We start from the raw sequence: 20,934 nt of genomic DNA on the forward strand, positions 1-20,934 counted from the left end.
ACAGCGTAGCGCAACGCCTCAAAACGACTCTTGCGCCAAGCTTAAACTACCAAAAGACTACTGCGCCACACCTTGCGCCACACTGCGCCGGGTGTATGATAGGGCCTATTGAGTTTAATCATTGGGGCTATATGCCAGTACAGGTGTGCTTGATTGCAGCTAGTTTATAAGCGAAGAATGTGACTAATAGAGATATTAAATCTATTAAATAATGAAAATATGTTATATAAAATAATATGAAATATTAGTATAAATGGACTATATAAAATATATAGGAAATATTTTATAATTTATGTTAAACCTTTTGATTTATTTCGGTAATTACCTACAGTACACAAATATAAATGGACAGATAGAACCCTTAAAGGACGTTCAAGTTGAAAAGCAACCGGAACTATAAATATTCTCAAACAACTTAACTGCTCTTTTCTATTGCAAATGTTATTGTAACCTATACCCTTCTTTTTTATTTATTATTTTTATAATTATTATTATTTTTCAATGTTTTTTACGATGTGGATGTCGTAATTGTAAGATTTTGGTTTGTTCATCATGTTGGTCAAGTTAACCCCCACAAACAAAGTGTTTAAACATTTATTATTATATATGCTACCTTATATCTTAATGGTTTAAAACTATTCTTGAGCCTACTCTATGATGGAACATTTTGCACAAATATAAATAGACCTTCCTAAACCATGCTAACGTATGAATCGTCACCCACCTTCATAATTAAAAATGTAATTTTTGTTTAAAAACTTGTACACTTTATTAAGTTTAGAGTGTGGAGCAACAGAATGTCAGTCCACAAGATGATAAACATCCGCTGAGGTAAATCTTGTCGATACGCTACAAACTATCACTGTACCGGATGTGCGTTTGGCCGTTTGTGAAAAAGCAAGATAAGCATGAGCAAAAATTGTTGTGGTGTTCACGGTCTGAACATTTTTGTGCCGGACATGTATGCAAATGAGCACACACTTCTTGAAATAATGCCTCATTTGCATATTCAAACATGATTTTAGAAAATACATTTTAACACTTAATGCGATCAATCAACTGCATGGGGAATTTTGATGATAAATGTTAGTCCTGCAGTGTTCTGCATTAAAAATGGTCTCACACAAACACACACACACACACACACACACAAATGCACACACACACACCCACACACACAATACACTTCCAACTGCAGCTCTTTGAGTCACGCAGACGTCATAAAAACAAAAGCGTGTGAATAACAGCTCGACTCTGTTGAATCCACACTGGCGTATGCTTTCTGCTGCCCAATCTGCAGCGGTTGCTAGGAGAGAGGCTAGCATTTCTCTGTAAAGAGTCCTGCTATTTATATCTTAAGAGCACGAAGAAAAGAAATTCTGCAGCATGATTTGGTACAATCTGAATAGTTCAATTAAATGAATAGCTTGGCTCAGAAAAACACTGTTGCTATGATGGACGAATGTTCTTTAGAGGAACGCTTCAAAGAAAAGATGGATATCTAGTGCCTTTGGATAATTTATTTTGCCAAAAACTTTCTGTATTAGACCAATTAAATTAAATTTAAAGAAAATATATCAATTCCTGTTTTGTTAATATAAAACTTTTTTTTTTTTAAACAAAACCCTAAATATAGTTACAGTTGAAGTTTGAATTATTAGCCCCCCTGAATTATTAGCCCCCTGTTTTTTCCCCAGAAGTTTTTTTTAAACACATTTATAAAGATGACAGTTTTAATAACTCATTTCTAATATTTGAATAATTTTATCTTTGCCATGATGACAGTAAATAATATTTCACTAGATACTTTTCAAGACTTCTATACAGCTTAAAGTGACATTTAAAGGCGTAACTAGGTTAATTAGGTTAACTAGGCAGGTTAGGGTAATTAGGCAAGTTATTGTATAACGATGGTTTGTTCTTTAGACTATCAGAAACATATATAGCTTTAAGGGGCTAATAATTTTGTCCTTAAAATGGTGCTAAAAAAATTAAAAACTGCATTTATTCTAGCAGAAATAAAACAAATAAGACTTTCTTCGGAAGAAAAAATAGTATCAGACATATTGATTTCATTGCTCTGTTAAATGTATTTTAAAAATATAAAAAAAATAATAATAATTCAAAGAGGGGCTAATAATTCTGACTTCAACTATGTATAATGCATACTACTGTATATAGAATTCTGTGTATTGTTATAGAATAAATCTTAAATACAGCAACAAGACTGTCCTATGAACAAAACAAAACAAATTAATAATACTGATAATAATAATAATATAATAAAACTCTTGAATAATAGATATTGTTATGAAACAAAACTTTATGTAGAGCTACAATATTGTCCTAGAAACAAAACAGAGACAAAACAAAACTCTCTTTAGGTTATTGTATAAATATTATTACAAAACAAAACCCTTAGAACAGCCAACAAAAGAAAGAAAAACACATGTTGGTTTTCGATAACAAATATTGTTACAAACAAAATTTTAAATTCAGCGACAGGATTTTGCTAGGAACAAACATATTATTAGCTTGTAAATAATAAACATAGTTACGAGAAGAAAAAATAAATAAAAAAAAGATTATCCAAGAAACAAAGCAAAACAAAAATATTGGCTCTAGAATAATAAAAAAACTTAATGAAGCAAAATCAAGCTTGAGAGCTCTTACCTGTATTTGAGCCAATATGGCTGTATCTTGAGCTGACCTTCCTGATAATACTGTCATGGATTTGATACCATTCGCTTTCAGCATTGCACCTGTGAATAAAATGCACCACAAGATCATTATGCATTTCAACAAGTGCAGTGTGATGTATTTTAACATTACCATGAAAGATTTATAATTTGTTTTTGACAAAATAATGAAAATAAAAAAGGTTTATTATGACTATATTACAACCTGCAAGTGAACACTCCCTTGCCTTGTGTCTTGTGTCTAGGTTGTCACTGATGTAATGTGATGCCATGCTTAACTGTACAATTAAGGGCGCCCCTGTTTCTATATATAGATTGAGTGATATGTTTTCAAATGTTTTCACACTTTCATACACAAAATGTATGAAGTAAACATCATATAATTAAAACTAGTAATTACAGTTTGGTCGTTTTTGATTTTAATTTCACCTCTAACAACCCACATAAAATTATCCCATATCACGCGTTTTGCCCTGTATGGATGGAGATTGCTTATCTGAAATACAGAAATGGACAAGGATGTAAAAAAATGCACAAGTGTAAATGCGGTCTCAGTAATGTCTATCAAAAATCATAAATAGAAAAACTTAAACCTTTAAATGATATATAGCTTGTCATGATTGTTTTACATTTAGACTATGCTATTATGGTTGTGATTTATGTGAGCCCTGATGGGACAGTGGACAGTTAATAAAAAACAAAACAAGAATCAAAACAAAACAAGGAAATCAAACCGATTGAAAGAATAAAACATAAAACGCCACCAAAACACAATTTCATAAATGCACAGACAAACAACGAACTAAACAATAACAAAGAAAGAAAGAAAGAAAGAAAGAAAGAAAGAAAGAACACAGGAAAACAAAAGAACAATCAAAGCAAAAAGATTTAACAAAGAAATTAAACAAAACAAAATGTATGGCATTAAAAAATAACCTAAAACTAACAAAATACTAATACTAGCTAGCAAACAAAAAAATTGCATTATAAGTAATTAAAGAGCTAACAAAAAAAAAACAAAATAAAACATTTATGAAATAGTTAATACATGTATGTTAGTTAATTAATTAATTAATGGATTTATTTATTCTTATACTGAGGTTACACAATGATGCAACAACGTAATGCAATTGAGGCGAATTCCACGCATTTGCGTCAAACATATCGCGCATTACGCAATATTTGTGCCACAAGACAGTAATTCGCCTCTATGTATGTAACTAAAGGTCTCTGCACACTGAAGTCCAAATTTTATGTATGCATTTTTTTCGTAGTCATGTGCCAAAAATTTGTAAACGTAAACAAACCTTGCACGCTGAGTCTGATGCGTAATAATTAACCCATTCTTCACACATTGACGTATGTAACAAAATCTTGAACAGAGACTTGCAGTGCCTATAGGCATTATAATAGATGGCGGCCGCATTGATGTGTCGAAGCAATGGACCATGCTTTCTATTATACTGTCTATGGTCAGTACGTCAAATGCACAGACATGGATGTGGACGTGATCCTAGTTTGGATTTTTTTTATGATGGACGATAGTTTCAGATACAGTGTGTCAAAACGATTTACACAACGTGAGGTTGAATAAATTTTTTAACATGCGATCATTGAAGATCAATGAAGATTTCGAATTTAGAGCGCAATTACCTTTACTCGCAAATACTTGCAAATTCCGTGTTTAGTGTGAATTCAGCATTAATATATTTAATTTTATTTTTTACTAGTTTACAAATCTTTTTTTTTTTTTTTATAAAAATGTTATCAATATACTGGGTCATACAGTATATTGTGTATATACACTGAGTGACAGTTCAAAGTGACCACTATCACTGTGTGTGTTGCGGCCGCAGGGAAAAAGGATTATTGAAATGTTTTTGGTTGAAACAGCAGTTTGTGACAATTCCACCAGGGGGCACAAAGAGACAGGATGCAAACAAACAGAAATATCCAGTCGCTGACTATAAATAACCTGTTACTTGTAAATGAAGATGAAATAAAGAAACAAAGCGTTATAATTCATTAATCATTAAAAACTTTATTATCGTTGTAAAGTCGTTAAGTTCAATGAGGATTTATTATTTAGGATTGGACATGTTTTCGTCGTAACATATTATACTATTAGCTCCAGCACACATTAATTTGCTTTATTAGGTTTAATTCAAAAAGTGATACTCACGAGTAGATCTTCAGCAAGTGATCGTCCTTGAAGTCGGCTGTCAACAGGTCAGCCACACTGATTACAGCACAACCGTACGGCCGTTTATACTGCGTGCTACTCACATTCTTCTTCTCCCCAGCCACCATTCGCCCTGCGCACAAACACAATAGAACTTACACACTACTTTTTTTTGTTTATGAACACATATGCTAATAAAAAACTCTTGTCATTCTTCAACAAAAGCACAGACATTTTGTTTTATTCTGCCTCAAAGAACACATAGCACTGTCACAAGCTTGACAGACTGTAAGGGTTTTTCTCCAGCTGACTTGTCAGTTGTATGTAGCTCTTATGGCAGAATGATTAGTGCTCACATCTTTACAAAAAGACATTACTGGTTTGGGATCACTTGATTTTTTAATGTTTTTTAAAGAAGCCTTATCTGTTCACAAACGCTGCATTTATTAGATCAAAATATAATATAAAACTGTTATATGATGTAAAACTGTGAGTTATTATTACAAACTAAATAATAGTTTTTTAAGTGCTTTAAATTAAAATTTATATAGAATATCGCTGTGATTTAAAGCTGAATGTTTACTATCATCACTAGTAAAACTTCAGAAATCATTCTAATATGAAGATGTGTTGCTCAGGAAAATTTTATTCATATAATTAGTGTTAAAGACTTTACATTTTAGTGAAAACTGTGATAAGGATCTACATTAAATATGTTTTGAGGTTTATTAACTGTTAAAGTGAAGATATTTATATTGTAAACAAAAAGGCTTTATGTTAAATTTATGCTGTTGTTTAAACTTTCTTTTCAACAAAGATTCCTGACCCAATAACTGTCATGCTGCGCTCACACGGCTCATTTACATGTGAAGTCAATGCAAAGACGGGAATAGACATCCTGCGGCACGTTTCTCGCAATCTGCGCAATTGAAGTGGCATGACTTGAGAGTTTGCATGACTTGAGAGTTTGCATGAGCTCGGTGCACCTCAGAAAGGATCTTGTGGACCAGAAACGAAGCCGAACGAACCTATGCTGTTTTTCAGCCTTCCTAAAGCACATAAAACACAGCTACTCTCTCAATAAAATCCATGTTAGCCATTAAGCAACGAAGCTTGAGTCACCACGCCTTTCACCTTACTTTTTGAGTCTTAAAAATGATATATGATGTTTGCATATGATATGTGTAGTTTGTTAAGATAAGTTCCGGTTAAGACAAAAATATATATATATATAATATGTACTGAAAACAACCCACCTTTGGGACAGTTAGGTGGTTCAGCAGGAAAGAAATAACATATTATAATAACATGATGTCTATATAAACGATATTTATAATTATATAAATCAGCATATTATAATGATTTCTGAAGGATCATGTGACACTGGAGAAGGGAGTAAATTCAGCTTTGAATCATAAAAATAATACAATAAAAAAAAACTTATTGTAATAATATTTCACAATTGTACTGTTTACACTGAATTTCTGATCTAATAAATCCAACCTTGGTGCGCAGAATAAGCTTCGTCTTTTTTTTTTTTAAGAAAATGTGTATGTGATCCCAAACTTTTCACATGTAATGTATAATGGCACAAAAAACATACATACGCTACACGACAAACACTTCCCAGTCCACAGTGACATGAATTACGTACATGCAAATGAGCATTAATCTACACTGTTCCAGGCCATGCATGTAGCGACGACTGCTACACAGACACAAAAGTGACGTTTACAGACAAAAGACACCATCTTGACTTGAAGTGGCCTGTCATTCTGCCCTTATAATAATCTAATCTGTCACTTTTTTAAATATTAACGCACTGGTAGTGCAGTATCAAGTCTCTGAGGCGTTATGACAGGTCACATGGCAAGGAAAGTAATATGCATACAACAGCTCTTACCTATTCTAAAAATATGAGCTACAACATACACATCTTTGCGAAGATCGCTACTTCCCAAATCCTTAAAAAGAGACAGATGTTTCATTGAGCAACATGATGTCATTTACACAATACCATGTGCCAAACATTTTTCTTAACCTTCTCTTTGATCTTGCAGACAATCAAATAAACATCTAAAAACTGATTTAGTACAACAGGACTGTTGATTACAGTTGCAAACAAAACATTTTACAAAACTAAATAAATCATTTAAAAACTAACAAAATAAAATGCCACAAAATGAAAAAAATAAATAAATAAACACAACGGTCACCATAAAAAACAAACAACAGGAAAAACTGAACTAACAACCAAAAAAGGAACTAACAAAAAATGAATAAATAGCAAAACAAAACAATGTGCACAACATTCATTGCGAGATATTATTCACAATACGAGACACTTTTTGTAATGTTTTTTACATGTGATTTACATGACTGCCACAAAAATCTATAATAAAATTAAAACTTAAGGCAAATTTAAAGGTGCAGTATGTGAGTTAGACACCCAGTGGTTAAATTAGGTATAGCACGCCTGGTTCAAAACAATTGCAAGTGCAGATTGCTATATTTACGACACCAACAGCAGTGTGCCTGACTGTTGAGCCTAAAGGCTGATTTAAACCATGTTCTAAATAAAAGCAAAACGAAAGAAGAAACATTTTGCTTATTGAAATAAGTTTTTGTATTAACCAACACCTCGAAATTATATATTAGAAACAGTTTCTATTTCTTGCAGCTGAACAACAGAAAACTGACAATGATCACCTCAGGTACACCTCATGTGCTTTATTCAGAGTTAAATATTAATAATATGAGTTTTAATGCCCTTACACATGACTTACTGAAAGCAGAAGCAGATCTTGAAAACAAAATAAACCATTTGAAATAGGACTTCAGTGCATGCCAACATGTATCAGTGATTCAGCATCTACATTTAATAATGGTAAAGAGGTTTAATATTTATTAATTTGACCTTACCATTTTGTTGGAGTGCAGTAAGTGCACTATTCTGTGCTTCTGAATGTCTGTATTTAAATGTCTGTCGTGTTTGGTCTGGTGCAAACAGCCAAATTGCTAATCACTGCAAATCTCAACATGTAGCGTGTTGTTAGGACACGTGGTTACAATGTAACCTTCTCACCTGATATGTTTACGTTCATAATACTTATATTATTTGCTAATTATAACTATCTCATGTGGAACTCTGAATCTGTATCTCATTTTGGAGTCTGATACTGTCCAATGGAGGTCGTATTTCATTCGCGGATGCATACCTCTAGAGCCTTTTTGACTGAATAAATGAAATCCGCGGTTCTCAAACAAGGCAACCTGGGGTGCTGAAATATAATTGGCTAAACTGGTATTGGGCGGGTAAAATGACCAAAACAAAGACGTTTCATCGCGTAGCACACATTTTCAAAGCAGAACAACTGACTTCAGCATTGTTTATCAGATAAACAAGAACATTCACTTAGCCTGTCAAGAGTCAAAAACTTACATACAGCACCTTTAATATTGTACTAAGCATATTGGTAAATTAAATTCACTAAACAATGACTGACAGTTATACTTGAGTAGCATATTTTAAAAGAAATCATAATAAACTATATTTTTTCAGTTTTAAAATTCCAACATTTGCACAAATAATTTAGAGTAACAGATGTGTTTCAAGAAAATACTTATCAACTACAGATTCATTTAAAACCCAAACAATGATAAATAGCCATGATAAAACAATGATAAAGCCATGATAGCCATGATAAAACATTGATAAATAGCCATTCCTCAAGGACATGCACTTGAAGAATGCAAAAAAATACAGAGCTAAACAGAACAATAAACAAAACAATAAACACTAAAGAAATAAACACAAAACAAAAAATAATTAAGTAAAATAATTAATGAAACAAAAAAGATCAAACAATTAATTATAGATCAAACAAAAAATTATAAAAACAATGTTCAGTCACAGATATGTGTTCCAGGAAAATCAACAACACCACCAGATTCATTTAATACCCAACCAATGACAGAGGACATGCCTATGGATTCCCCTTAAAAGTGCATAAAAAAATCTAAACAAAATAAAAAACAAAATAAGCAAATTTATTGAATAAACTTTAACAAAACCTAAAAAATCTAACAAAGAACTTACAAAATAAGGCCGCAAAAATCTGATTTTTCTTCTGTAAATATTGAAAAATAAATAAAGTTTGACAAGATAGTTTGTTTAGCGCTATGTGATGGTTTAAAAAAAATGCTTTTGGTTTTGTTTTTGATTTGTAAATATTGTACATAGCTCACTCACTGTTTCACTTATCACCACCTGTAATAATTCACTTTATTTGCACAGCAATTCTTGTTTTGGTCGTTACTTTGCTTGTTTGAACCAGATCCTTGGTAAAGTGTGCAACCCCACTCCCCTAGACTGCCCAGGTGTTGTACCCTCAACCTTTTTGCCCTTATTTAAAGAGGGACGAAATACTCTCTAAACTGAGTGAAATTTACTCAGAGGATTTTGCTGTGAATATTTTTACTTGATTAAGAATTTTTTTAGGTATTTGGACTAGAAACAAAACAAAGCAAATCAAGAAAAGCATTTTTTCTTAATGTAATGATTTCATTTCTGTACCTGAACTCTGTTAGACCCCACAGAAAAAAATCACATAGCACTATTCAAACTATCCTGTAAAACTGTATTTATATTGCAATATTTATCACAGAAAAAGAAAAATCGCAATATCAGATTTTTTCCAATATCATGTAGCCCTATTTTGTTAGTTCTTTGTTAGATTTTTTTTAAGGTTTAATTACAGTTTAATTGATAAATGTGCTTATTTTTGTTAGTGTTTATTGTTTTAAACACAGCGAATGAATACAATTATGTAGCTACTGGTCAACTATAATCCAGACTAAACATTACATATCTTTGCGATGTGACCATTGCGGATGCGCACATTGTGATATCGATGCTGGAACAATATTTTGTGCAGCCCTATAACAAAACTAAACAATATAACAATATATTAACAATAGTGAATAACAAAAAAGAATTAACCTCCTATTAATGTTCATTCACAGATATGTGTTCCTGGAAAATCATCCTTGAAAACACCACCAGATCCATACAAAACCCAAACAATCACAAAGGACCAAGGACATGCCCTTGGTGCACCCCCAAAAAGTGCATACTTACAACAAAGAGCGTACACTGCCTCTCAGTCTTCTCTGGAGACTTAGGTAGCCCTTGCTTATTGAGGCGCACAAAGAACCTCTCACTGCACACAGAGAAAGAGAAAGAGAGACAGTCAGGTCCACTGCAGGCACGCCGTGAAGCATAAGAAATTACAGCAAGACGAGTGTGTACTTGAGTGTCCACAACTGCATGCGTTAGCGGGTCTCCTCCGACAAGGTAATTACAAGAAGAGAAACCCATTGAGACTCGGTATCTCCTCCATTCTCCTTCACTTTCACTAAGTGCCCTGAGGCGTCACTCGTTCTGAATAATTTAATGTGAGGAGGGGCGTCTGAACATTAGACCCCCTCCTAAAATGAGCAAATCCGACAGAAAGCAATGAAAAATTCAACAAACACATCAAGGACATAGCTCCGTCATGGATGTGAGAATAAAACACCCCTCAGGCTGATGTATGTAGAATGTTGAGCAGTAAACAGATGCATTGACGTTGCAGCTGAATTGAATTACATATATTAGCTCCCAGTAGTGGAACGATAAACGTAATGGTCTTATAACGTCATGCTCATACATATAGGCTCAAGGTAAGAGAATTGATGGATGGCTAGCTGGGTTTAGAGACGTCTTTCAGACAACTGGAAAGAATATATTGATCCATAATTAATGAATTTGTGGTCAGACTGCACCGATGCAGAGGTTTTGGAACATTTTTGTTAAAGGATGAGGTGGGTCAGAGAGTTGATAACAGGCTTTTGTTTTAAAAACATTTTGATCAGAAATCAAATGTTTAATAGCTGCTTATAATGTGCTTTTAAGCATTATACATAGTGTTGTTTCTTTATTTCTTAGAATAATTTTTATAAACACTAACAATATTATAAAAATATTTTATGTATTAAATAACAATTCAATAATTAACAATAATTATTTGTTTACAATTTTTTCCAGTCTGTTTTCTTTTTTTTATGGAATAATGTACACGGTTTCCTGACAATAAAATCTGTCAAAATTAAATGTTTTTAGTAAATTTGTGATTTTTACTAAAACTAACAAACCTTTTTTCCTTAAAATAATGTTTATGTTATTATAACAGTTTACCTGTAATTGTTAATACATTTAATTTAACACAGGCACGTAGACTGGGGGGTTTGGGTGGTTCAAAAGACCCACCCCTCACTGACAAAAATCCAGAATTTTGGCTATAGTTGGACTTATTTGTCTTATTTTAACTGATATGCCACCATAATTGTGAATATAACACAACAAAAAAGTCTTTAAAAAGCCCTTATTATGGGTTTTTGAAAATGACCTTCCGTGTAGTGTGCAATGAAGTGAAATATCCAGCTAAGGCTTAAATCTGACAGTGCACATTGTTTAAAACTATTGATTTATTTATACAAGAGTCGACTCATAGTGCTTTAAATGAATCCTCTTGATAACGAGTCTTTAGCCGTTTTGGCGTGACATTGATACGAAACTTAAGCCACGCCCAATTGTTGCATGCACAAAGCCGGGGAAAATTGAAACATGCAGCCCCGCCCACAAACACTGTAGCAGATACCGATTGAATCAAGTAATGAAGGCAGTGTGCTCAGCTGGACATTACTGGAAGTGTGAAGGAAAATTTGTGTTATTTTCTCCACCCAAAGATGAAACTGTGAAGAATCTTTTATTTTTAAATTAAATTAAATTAAATTAAATTAAATTAAATTAAATTAAATTAAATTAAATTAAATTAAATTAAATTAAATTCAATTCAATTCAATTCAATTCAATTCAATCCAATTCAATTCAATTCAATTCAATTCAGCTTTATTTGTATAGCGCTTTTACAATGTAGATTGTGTCAAAGCAGCTTTACATAAATGATCATAGTAATTGGAACAGTGTAGTTCAGTTTTTAGTGTTTAAGTTCAGTTCAGTTTAGTTTAGTTCAGTGTGGTTTAAAATCATTACTGAGAGTCCAAACACTGTAGAGCAAATTCATCGATGGGTAGCTCTACCGATTCCAACCATGCAAGCTAGTGGCAACAGCGGAGATGGGAAAAAAAACTTCACAGAGGTGAGTGAAGAAAAAAAAACCTTGAAAGAAACCAGACTCAGCTGGGTACGACCATTTTAATTTCTTTGCTACCCAAAAATTTTTTGCAAAAAATACCTCAGCATTATAGCCCAGCCTTGTGCTGTTCCTGTCATTTTTCTGACGAGTGCTTCTGGAATCTACACGCTTACAACTGAGGATTCGTCAGCTGTTTATTAAAGAAAGTATCAGAAAAGACTATTGATGTATGGGACTTTGTCAGAGCTCGACAGGAACTCGATCAGTGGATCATGGATAATATTTTTCCTCCATTTCACAAGTGTAAGTGCGATTAAAATGGTTGCCTCCTTGTTTTCTCTAGCTTGCAAGTTATGTATTTAATTGTGATTTGACTTGTAACCTCTTGTATTCTATCTGGTTAACTCTTATATTCTCATATCGCGTCAACTTTAAGCTTCTGACACCCACTTGTAACAGAAGAAGAAGAAGAGAGAAAGTTTACACGCTTGTTTTTAAAGTTACTGGCAATTCGAACAAGCCTGGATGTCATGCTCCACGTTCATATCGCCTCTGGGCATCGTCTTCAATGTGCACTCGCATTGACAGTTTTGCGCTTGAGCATCTCCAAATGGTGTACACTGTAATTTCAGCAGCTCCGTGCACATGAACAAAAGTGCCAATCTGATTGGTGGAGAAAGCATTGAAAAAAAATTGAGCATGAGGCGTTTCTTTAAAAATGGCGCTTTTACGCTTGCAGTTTTGCGCATTGGTGTGCAAAATCACATTAGCACCCTTTATTTAGTCACGAGGCATAAAACATAGGCAAAAAAGCAAGCTGTGTGAACAGGTCTTTGCAGATTCAAATATATTTTTGCTAATAATTTATGATGTGATAAATTTGTATTTTAAAAATACGTATTTATTTATATTTTTTTATTTTAAATCTTTAGGAAATATTTTTGGTACATAAAAAAGTGTTGATATGAACACCTGACCAGCTAATCCAGCAAAAAAATGTGTTTAAAATGTCGCTAAAGTGCATTGTAATGCAATGTATTTCAATTGCATGAGTCGCTGGCTATGGGCCTGGAACGTTTAATATTTATCAGTTTAATAAATTTGATATTTATTTCCACTAAGTTACATGAAAATGTCTATTGTCTTTTAGTTTAACTAATGCTTAAATAAAAACTAAATAAATAGAAAATGTTTTTTTTTAAAACTAACTATTTAGGCAAATTTTAAAACCTAATATAAAAATACAATGAATATATAATATGACAAAACACAACAAAATTACTTAATAAAAGGATCAGAAGATGTGAATAATTACTCAAAGACACTAAAAATTAAATCTTTTGCTATTTTGTTGGTTTAAACGCCGCGGGTATGTTTCAACTAAAAATGAAAATGCTGTCATCATCTAATCACTTGTTTCTTGTTACTTGTTAATGGGCTTCATTTATCTGTTAAAAACAAAAGAAGATATTTTTAAGAATGATGAAAACCTGCTGTAACCATTGACTTTCATAGTATTTGTTTTTTCTACTATGGATGTCAACGGTTACAGATTTCCAGCTTTCTTCTTTTGCGTTCAACAGAAAATAAAACTCGAAAATAAAAGAGGGTGAGTAAATAGTGATTACTGTACATTTTAATTTTTTGTGTGTACTATCCCTTTAAATAATGACAGCATATTCAATTTAAGTTGTATAAATCCTGTTTTAGTCAATCATAGACTTGCAGCTGTGTGTCTAGAGTCAGAAACGGCACCTGATTGGTCGCATTTCCCTGCTGTCGTAGACAGAGAAGAAGACCTCCAGCTCCTCCCCGAGGCTGGAGCTCATCATGCTCTTCATCTGAAGGAACAGGTGGTGCAGGCTGGCCTGCGGAGGAGCCTCACGTCTGCGGTGACGTCTCTCCATCTATTTAAAAACAATTATACATCATTCCAATGACAATGACATTTATAACAACATGATCACTCAACATATCTAATGGTAATCGGTTCAACCAACTACACCATGGCTGGATCTATGTGTTAGCTGTATACTGTACATAAAATATAGATATGTTTTATATTTATATTTTATTGTCTACTTTGTCTATTAGAATATTAGAATGATTCTGAAGAATCATTTGACTGGAATAATGAAGCTAAAAATTAAGCTTCGAAGAAACTTAATTTTCAAATTTAAAACAGTTCTTTTGAATAGTCAAAATATTTACAATTTGTACTGTTTTTGCTCTACTTTGGATCAAGTAAATGCAGCATTGCTAAGCAAAGTAGACTAAAAAACATTAAAACTAAAAACCATTAAAAAAGTGTTTTAAATAAATTTGTATTGTACTGTTTATTAAAATGTTAAAATATGTACAAAATAAATGTTATATATATATATATATATATATATATATATATATATATATATATATATATATATATATATATATACATATATATATATATATATATATATATATATATATATATATATAGCAAGTAAAGCAGTACTGCTGAAATTTGACTTTTATTTATTTATTAAAAAAATGTACTATTTATTTATAAAGCACAATTTATAAGACCTTATCATGACCTAACAACAACAAATATTTCTTAATTTATAGCAAACATTGTTGCAGTATTTAATAGACATTCAGTAGTATGAATAAAAAATTAATATATCTATTGATTTAGAATATTTGTCATAAATCCATTGCCCAATATTAGTTAACGTGCATAATACATTTAATTAAGAGACGTTATTATAAAGTAAAATTAAAACTGTACAATTTTAAATAAGTAACTATGTATTTATGTATTAGGTACGTTTGTTAGCTGCCTAACATGAATTTCAAACCTGTATTTCTGTATTTTTTTATTTAAACATGCACAGATACTAAATTTATCAGTACTGATATCCGATGATTTAATGTGATTTCCAATACCTTTAGTTTGGTGACAAAAAAACGGCAGAAAAATTAAGAAAAGATCTTTATCCTTTAGATAGCATACATGCTGCAAATCCTCACAACGCAAACACAATAAATAGCGTGCTCCATATTTACACAACACAAAAAAACTCACAACATTTGCAAAAAAATCAGAACTCAATGGAAATGTTTCAAACGGACCTGAAAAAATGACAGACTACACTGTGCCTATTGCTCAGTGAAGTCTTTGGAAGGTGAGTTTTTAGTTTATTTATTTTAACATGTCGATTCCTTTAGCCGGGTTTTAGGGTATCCTTGAAACATTTCTGTTGTGTTTCATAGCTATTTGACAGTGCTGTGAGAAAATGTAGCACGTTTTCCGAAATTGTTTGCATTGTGAGAAAATGCAGCACGTTTTAATCTAAATTGTTTGCATTGTGAGAAAATACAGCATATTTTTTTTCTAAATTGTTTGCGTTGTGAGAAAATGCCACACGTTTTCCGAAATTGTTTGCGTTGTAAGAAAATGCAGCATGTTTTTTTAAATTGTTTGCGTTGTAAGAAAATGCAGCATGTTTTTTTAAATTGTTTGCGTTGTAAGAAAATGCAGCATGTTTTTCTAAACTGTTTGCGCTGTGAGAAAATGCAGCATGTTTTCCTAAATTGTTAGCGCTGTGAAAAAATTCTGCATGTTTTTTTCTAAATTGTTTGCGTTGTGAGAAAATGCCGCACGTTTTCCTAAATTGTTTGTGTTTTGAGAAACTGCAGTACGTTTTACTAAATTGTTTGCGCTGTGAGAAAATGCAGCATGTTTTCCTAAATAATTTGCGTTGTAAGAAAATGCAGCATGTTTTCCTAAATAATTTGCACTGTGAGAAAATGCAGCATGTTTTTTTAAATAATTTGCGTTGTGAGAAAATGCAGCATGTTTTCCTAGATTGTTTGCGCTGTGAGAAAATGCAGCATGTTTTTTAAAATAATTTGCATTGTGAGAAAATGCAGCATGTTTTCCTAAATTGTTTGTGCTTTGAGAAAATGCAGCATGTTTTTTCGAAAATGTTTGCCTTGTGAGAAAATGCAATAGTTTTCCTAAATAATTTGCACTGTGAGAAAATGCAGCATGTTTTTTTAAATAATTTGCGTTGTGAGAAAATGCAGCATGTTTTCCTAAATTGTTTGTGCTGTGAGAAAATGCAGCATGTTTATTCGAAAATGTTTGCCTTGTGAGAAAATGCAGCACGTTTTCTTAAATTGTTTGCGTTGTGAGAAAATGCAACATTTTTTCCCGAATTGTTTGCATGGTGATAAAATGCAACACGTTTTTCTAAATTATTTGCACTGTGAGAAATTCAGCACGTTTTTTAAAAAATGTGTTAACGTTGTGAGGATTTGCACTATACCTTGTTTTAAAATAATGCTAATAAATTACACAATTTTAAAAGAAAGGCCTATTTATCAAATATATTCATGCATTGGTTTATCACTATAAAAAAAACTTCATAAGCATTTTCACCATCAAACTCTGAAGTTCCTTTTTAGGATCTACCACCCCATGATGAAAAATGAAATTGCAAAACTGCAAACTGCTTTTTGATTAATCTTTGATTAATCTTGCAATCAAAAGACTTATAGAAGGTCTTAGTAAATTCTATGCACTGAATTACGTACAATGACATTAAATTCAAATATATTGTCTCTCATACTATCCTCTTTTTAAAGCAATTACTCACACCCACATCTGTTTTGTTTTGTTCCTCCTCCTTTAACCCCTACCCCCACACCTCTGCCCACCTGCAGACCATTGAAAACTGGGACACGTGTGGTCAGGCCTGCAGCTCAGAGAAACATACCATTTCAAATCTTCCCAAGAAAGCTACTCTTTTTATTTTACATTAAATTTTCATTATCAACACTCTTCTGACACAAAGGTTTTACTTAGTAATGCAGCCTACGATATACATCTATCTGATTTTAGAAGCCCAGTTGTTATGTTTCCTTTGTAGAAAATGCAAGCCTATATTGCAAGTGATCTGGACTTTCCTTTACTTATATTATTTATTCAATACTAAGTGCATGCTACAGTGCACTACATACTTTTATATATGCCATGTATATTTAATCCTGTTTAAAACCTTTTAATTAATACTACTTAACGTATTTAAAATAAAATGTATTTAGTAGTAGTACTTAATTTAATTGAAATACTGTATTCACTCATGGCCACTTTATTAGGTACACTTTACTAGTACCGGGTTGGACCCACATTTGCCTTAAGAACTGCCTTAATCCCTCATGGCATAGATTCAACAAGGCACTGGAAATATTCCTCAGAGATTGAGTGAGAAAGAGTGTGGTCATAAAGAGATGGACATGGTCAGCAACAATACTCAGGTAGGCTGTAGCGTTGCCATGATGCTCAATTGGTACTAATGGGCCCAAAGTGTGCCAAGAATATATCCCTACATCAGTACATCACCACCACCAGCCTGAACATTTGATACAAAGCAGGATGGATCCATGCTTTCATGGTGTTGACGCTAAATTCTGACCCTACCGTTCGAATGTCTCAGCAGAAATTGAGACTCATCAGACCAGGCATTCCAATCTTCTATCATCCAATTTTAGTGAACCTGTGTGAATTGTAGTCTCAGTAACTGCGTTTCCACTATCGCGCCTAAAGCGAGCGAGCCAGGGCGAGCCAAGGCCAGTGGCGTTTCCACTGTCACTTCCGGGGCCTAATCGGGCCAAAGCGGGGCTTTCTTAGGGTCAGCGGCCGGCCTTTTTTTCGGCCCGCCGAATACCTTGGGCCAAAGAGGGCCAGCCGGGGCTTCGGGGCGGAGTGAAAGGAAAGGCGGGCACAGTTTTCCGATCGCACACGAGTACATGCGCCAAACACATAAACAAATAAATAAATAAGGAAAAGAAAACATCTGGAACAAATTATAGGCTGGGGTCTTTTTTGCATATGATCGCCCTTATGTTTCTCTTTTAAATGTAAGGTTGTTGCATAAAATGATAGTTATAATAAGTGACTTTTCTTTGCTGCATCTCTTTGATGTTTCAATAACGCATAATAATCTTTACACCATATTAAAGACACAGCAGACAGTAAAGGTTTTCAAGGGGTTTTGTCAAGTTTAATAAGTGTGTTTTGCGCGTTTAGATGCCTGTGTATATGTGTGAGACATAGGAAAAGAGGGCTCCATTCATAGCTCTGTTGATGCCGCGAGCGGCTTTTTTCTTTTATTTTTATTGTTTTAATTTATTTTGGTGATAATACACTATATGAATACAACAGAAAGACATTAAACTTTACAAATTTCATGTCCACTTTTGTAGGCTTAAAACAATAGTGTCATATCTAGATAAAATAGCCCTATATTGAAATAATTTAAAGAATTACAAATATCAGATATAATAAAATCACATTAAATAAATAAACAAATATAAAACTAATAAAAGCTATAGCTATAACAATTAGGTACTATATCAAACTGTTTCAAATTTATATTAAACTTTCATTTTTCAAAAGCCTCTTTGAAAAAAAGATTTTAGATATTTTCTAAAAAAATCAAAAATAAATTAACATTGTTTTAATTAAAATGTTTTAAATATTATTTATAAAGTATTTGGATACGATCAAATTAATCAAATCGTGCAAACAGAGCATTTTCGGGGTGAGTGAACCCAGAAACTAGGCGACCTTTTTTTCTGTCTTCCAGCTGCGCAGCACTTTTTTGACGGGGAAAACTGCAAGTTCAAAATGTGTTCTGTGTCCTCAAACAAGTGTGTGTGTTTTTATATAACGTGGTAAAATTAAAAAAGGAAATTTTAAATACACAAGAGCTTTATTAGTGCATAGCTGCTGAGCGCAACTAAATATAGGCTATATTTTATTACGTGCTGCTCTTATGTGCTGAAACACTGAACACTTTCCTTTACTTAAGATATAATGAGCATCTTTAAATAAAGGGAATCACCTATTAAGTGCCAAAGCCTATAGGGAAAAAAAATCATGTTTCAGTTCTCTCCGGAGCATTTGGGATGAATGTTGGACAGATTCTGTCTAGAGGATGTTATAAAAAACATTTTATATCGAGTTATTAACGGTGAATTTTATATATATGGTGTTATATTATGCTGTGTGCGCTCCCTGCGCTGGATCCCTTCGTTGGGGGCAAGACCACTGGATTTCGATGCCAACAGTCGGTCGGCGAGTAAATTAATATGCAGAATGAAAACACACAGGCATGTGCGTATAGACATGCGTTGTACTGCTGTACAGTAACGTGTCATTTGTTTGTTTTGGTTGTCCTAATTTTAATAGTTTCGTGATGATGTGATGGCGTGCTTTATCTGCATGATTCTCGCTGAAGGGGGCGGTTTGAGTGACGTTCGATTCGGGGGATGTTATGGGGGCGGGGTTTGCGTGACGCGCTGCGAGCTACTAGCCCCACAGTGGAAACGCGACATGATTTCCGCCTCACCGCTCAACCTCCCGGGCGATTGGCCCGGCCTGGCCCGATATAAGCCCTGGCTCGCACTGGCCTGATAGTGGAAATGCGGCAATTGTCCTGTTCTTAGCTGACAGAAGTGGATCCCGGTGTAATCTTCTACTGCTGTAGCCCATCCCCCTCAAGGTTGGATGTGTTGTGCATTCAGAGAAGCTCTTCTGCAGACCTCGGTTGTAACGAGTGGTTATTTAAATTACTGTTGGCTTTTATCAGCTGGAACCAGTCTGGTCATTCTCCTCTGACCTCTGGCATCAACAAAGCATTTGCGCCCACAGAACTGCCCCTCACTGGATATTTTCTCTTTTTTAAACCATTCTCTATAAACCCTAGGGATGATTGTGTGCGAATATATCAGTAGATAAGCAGTTTCTGAAATACTCAGACCAGCCGTCTAGCACCAGCAACGATGCCACATACAAAGTCACTTAAATCACCTTTCTTTCCCATTCTGATGCTCGGTTTGAACTGCAGCAGACCATCTTGACCATGTCTACATGCCTAAATGCATTGAGTTGCTGCCATGTGATTGGCTGATATTATAAATTTGCATTAACGAGCAGTTGGACAGGTTTACCTAATAAAGTGGCCAGTGAGTGTACTGTATATTATTAAAACAAAATTAAATATGATGATGATGTGTTATATTTAATAGGCTACTGAGTACCAGTTAAAAAACATAGCATGTATAACAAAAACAATAATTCTGACATTATATTATATTATTCTGACATTATTATATAAAACCATGAATATTTTTGTCATCTGTGTAGTATGTGAAATCATAAATATTAAATTCAGAAAAATATTAATAACAAAAATAAAAACGAAAAACATTCAAAAAGTATTTCATATTTAATGCAGAAATGGTAGTATTTGTACCATTTAAACTAATAAAATAATTAGTATTTAATCTATGTATTTAAAATAAAATATTCCAATTTGCTTTCGGAACTGGTATTATATTCCACCAAAGATACCAGCAGACACTGTTGTGGCTTTGGGAGATCTGAACCAATTGTGCCAATGATTCTGCTATGAATGTATGCCAAATTATAAGGGCAGGAAACTGCATGCGTGAAGTGTCTCTGCAGTTTGCAAACAGCCTGTTAAGGCGCCATTTAGCATTTCTCTCTTGTCCTTAATTACTATCATTTCCCTGCGCCCAGGCTACTGGAGGTGTGTGTGTGTGCGCATGTGTGCGCTTGTCTTTGTTAAAACAAAGGACGGAGCACTCGAACGAGAGCCTTGGCGTCAGGTCGAGCTGCAGTTGCCATCGTAACACAGCAAAGAATATGGGCGGTTTGGTGACTCATGGGTAATGGGAATGTGTATGCGTGTGTGTGCACGTGTGTGAATGTATGACTACCCACCAGCCCATACAGCTCTGTGATGCTGTTCTCATCTTTATTTCCTACAACCTTTTT

The 20,934-nt window shown here is 33.5% G+C and overlaps 1 protein-coding gene across 2 annotated transcripts in view; it reads right to left on the reverse strand.

The window, feature by feature from the left end:
* dock4a (dedicator of cytokinesis 4a) overlaps positions 1-20,934 on the reverse strand; it is a 199,976-nt gene that overhangs the window by 111,010 nt on the left and 68,032 nt on the right. Inside the window, exons 8-12 of one of the 2 annotated variants that reach the window (XM_005170698.6) lie at positions 13,836-13,987; positions 10,022-10,103; positions 6,785-6,845; positions 4,882-5,014; positions 2,674-2,762 (exon numbers count right to left, since the gene is read on the reverse strand). In XM_005170698.6, coding sequence (XP_005170755.2) covers positions 2,674-2,762; positions 4,882-5,014; positions 6,785-6,845; positions 10,022-10,103; positions 13,836-13,987 — 517 coding nt within the window. The remainder of the gene's footprint in view (positions 1-2,673; positions 2,763-4,881; positions 5,015-6,784; positions 6,846-10,021; positions 10,104-13,835; positions 13,988-20,934) is intronic. The other variant, XM_073943142.1, reaches the window with a different exon arrangement.

Source organism: Danio rerio, chromosome 25 (genome assembly GCF_049306965.1).
Source record: "Danio rerio strain Tuebingen ecotype United States chromosome 25, GRCz12tu, whole genome shotgun sequence".
Taxonomy (NCBI): domain Eukaryota; kingdom Metazoa; phylum Chordata; class Actinopteri; order Cypriniformes; family Danionidae; genus Danio; species Danio rerio.